This window comes from Limulus polyphemus, unplaced genomic scaffold (assembly GCF_000517525.1).
Source record: "Limulus polyphemus unplaced genomic scaffold, Limulus_polyphemus-2.1.2 Scaffold3515, whole genome shotgun sequence".
Classification (NCBI taxonomy): Eukaryota; Metazoa; Arthropoda; class Merostomata; order Xiphosura; family Limulidae; genus Limulus; species Limulus polyphemus.
In genome coordinates this window covers 263-2382 of record NW_013669125.1, presented here as the reverse complement: position 1 = coordinate 2382, position 2120 = coordinate 263, and the positions used below count along the sequence as shown (strand labels likewise).

The 2120-nt window shown below is 32.4% G+C and overlaps 1 protein-coding gene across 1 annotated transcript in view; it reads right to left on the bottom strand.

Moving 5' to 3' along the window:
• Window positions 1-1552, bottom strand: part of LOC106469497 (26S proteasome complex subunit SEM1-like) — a 5085-nt gene extending 3533 nt beyond the window's left edge. Inside the window, exon 1 of the mRNA XM_013929995.2 lies at window positions 1311-1552. Within this exon, the coding sequence (XP_013785449.1) occupies window positions 1311-1383 (73 nt within the window). The 5' untranslated portion in view covers window positions 1384-1552. The remainder of the gene's footprint in view (window positions 1-1310) is intronic.
• Window positions 1553-2120: the final 568 nt, after the last annotated feature.

The following is a 2120-nucleotide window of genomic DNA, read 5'->3' as shown; positions in this document are numbered from 1 at the left end:
TATATATATATATATATATATATATTTGAAGAAATATGATAAATACAGTTATTATGACTAAATGTATCATAATAAGCATTTTCAATTTTCGCTGATCATAATTTGATATACCTAAAATAATGCTTTGTACATTTTGCAAACTTTTTTTTCTTTACTAAAAGTCCAAAAAACACTAGGTCCAATTTAAATTTTAGTTATATTTCTCCACTAACAATTTTTCACTACAGACATTTGTCAAGCAATCTCTTTACTAAACATTTTGTAAATAAAAAAAAACTTGCATGTCCAGAGCTTGGTCCACATTTACAGATTAAAAAAAAGAACTACACAAACTCAAAAGATAATCAATTTTGAGGTAAACAACCATTTCGTCTATATACCAACCATTAAAACACTACAACTACTAATAGACATTCCACCAACAGCTTGAAATGTTGTGCATTTGTTAATATGTTGAACTTGTAATAGTTTTTCATCATCCATTCAAGCCATCTTCAAACCTTAAAGTGGGCTCCTCATCATCAAGTTTGATAGTTAAACATCTTCAAGGTTCTATATCTACCTAACATCCTAAATGGCACCCAATAAAGTGCAGAAGACATTAAAAAGGCAGGGACTCATTAGCTAAAAAGGGGGACACTTTTCAAGTATCGCAAGGTCTTTTTTTTGGAGGGGGTGGATAGAGGCATTTAAGGAAGACTATGGGGAATGAGAGTTATTTGGCTCCAATACACATAGGGTAATTACATGTATCTTTTAGTGGTTGCAGACATTATTATGACTGAAAAAAGGGGGCACTTTTGGGACATAAGAGCAAAAAGGCAGAGGCTTGAACACACCCAGTCACCCTCCCCCCAATCCTTTTTGCATGTCATTTATGATACTGATAATACTCAGTCAACCCAGTCATGTCTATGAGTATGATCAAAATTAACAACTCCAGGACTAATATTTTTACTGCAGATACATAATGCATCATGTACGTTTTACATTCAACAAGATAAAACTCATGAGCCTCTAACTTTTATCAAAAGTTTTAAGCATAAGATCATAGCCTAAATCTTACATTAGACACTTATTCAGTTGTTGTTTAGTATTAGTACTAGAACCAGTAGTATTACTGTCTATATTTGGGTAATATTACTTAGAACTTAGAGTCGTAAGATTTCAACCAAACCTTTTTTAAATCAACCTTATCAGTTTTAGCAAAAAAAGCTTTTATAATGAATTATGTTACTATTAATAGTATTATTACTATATTAATACTACTTAATTATAATAATATCACTAATATTAGTAATGGCAAGTACCTTCGGCGGGAAATTCTTCAAATTCATCGTCCTCTTCTAAAAGACCGAGATCTATTTTTTGGTTTGGTTCCATTATTCTTTTCACAAGGTAGTTAAAGTGAAAAATTATTTAACTTCTAAAGCCTGATTCAGACCTAATCTTTCTAACAAAGCGTAAAAAATAACAGGTTAGGCCTCACACTTATTGTTTGTACAGCATAATATTTTGCAATACGAGCCAATACGTCTTAGTACAAAAACCATAAGAAAACCCGATACCGGTTTCTAAAACCTACGAATGTGGCCTGTAAACACACTTGATTTAAATTTTAATTACCGCTAAAATTTTAGCTTATGTTGTTGTACTGTTCTGATTGATTTTGTTGAATAGTCAGCATGGTTTAACTAGGGGAAAGTATCGCCTTATTAATCTTCTAACATTCTTTAAATAAATTACTGCTTATGTAAATGAGGTTACTGGTATGGATATGACGTATCCGGACTTTCATAAAGCATTTGACAAGGTGTCTCAAAAATGGCTTGTCAGAAAAAAAAAAAGTGGAGGTGTGGAGGTTGCAGAAAAACGGTCTAGTTGGAAGAAAGCGGAAGCTGTTATAAATTAAGTTAAATCAAACTAGATTAATGTCATAAGTGTCATGAAAACAACATATGCAATACTAGAAAGCAAGCTAAAGATTCAATAAGGGTCAAGATCTGGGTGTTATAACCCACAAAGTCTCAGATCCCAATACCACTCATTGTATATAAACGGTTGTGAACATTATATTGTTACGACAGCGGAAGTCACGTGACTCTGGGAGTATGCGCGCT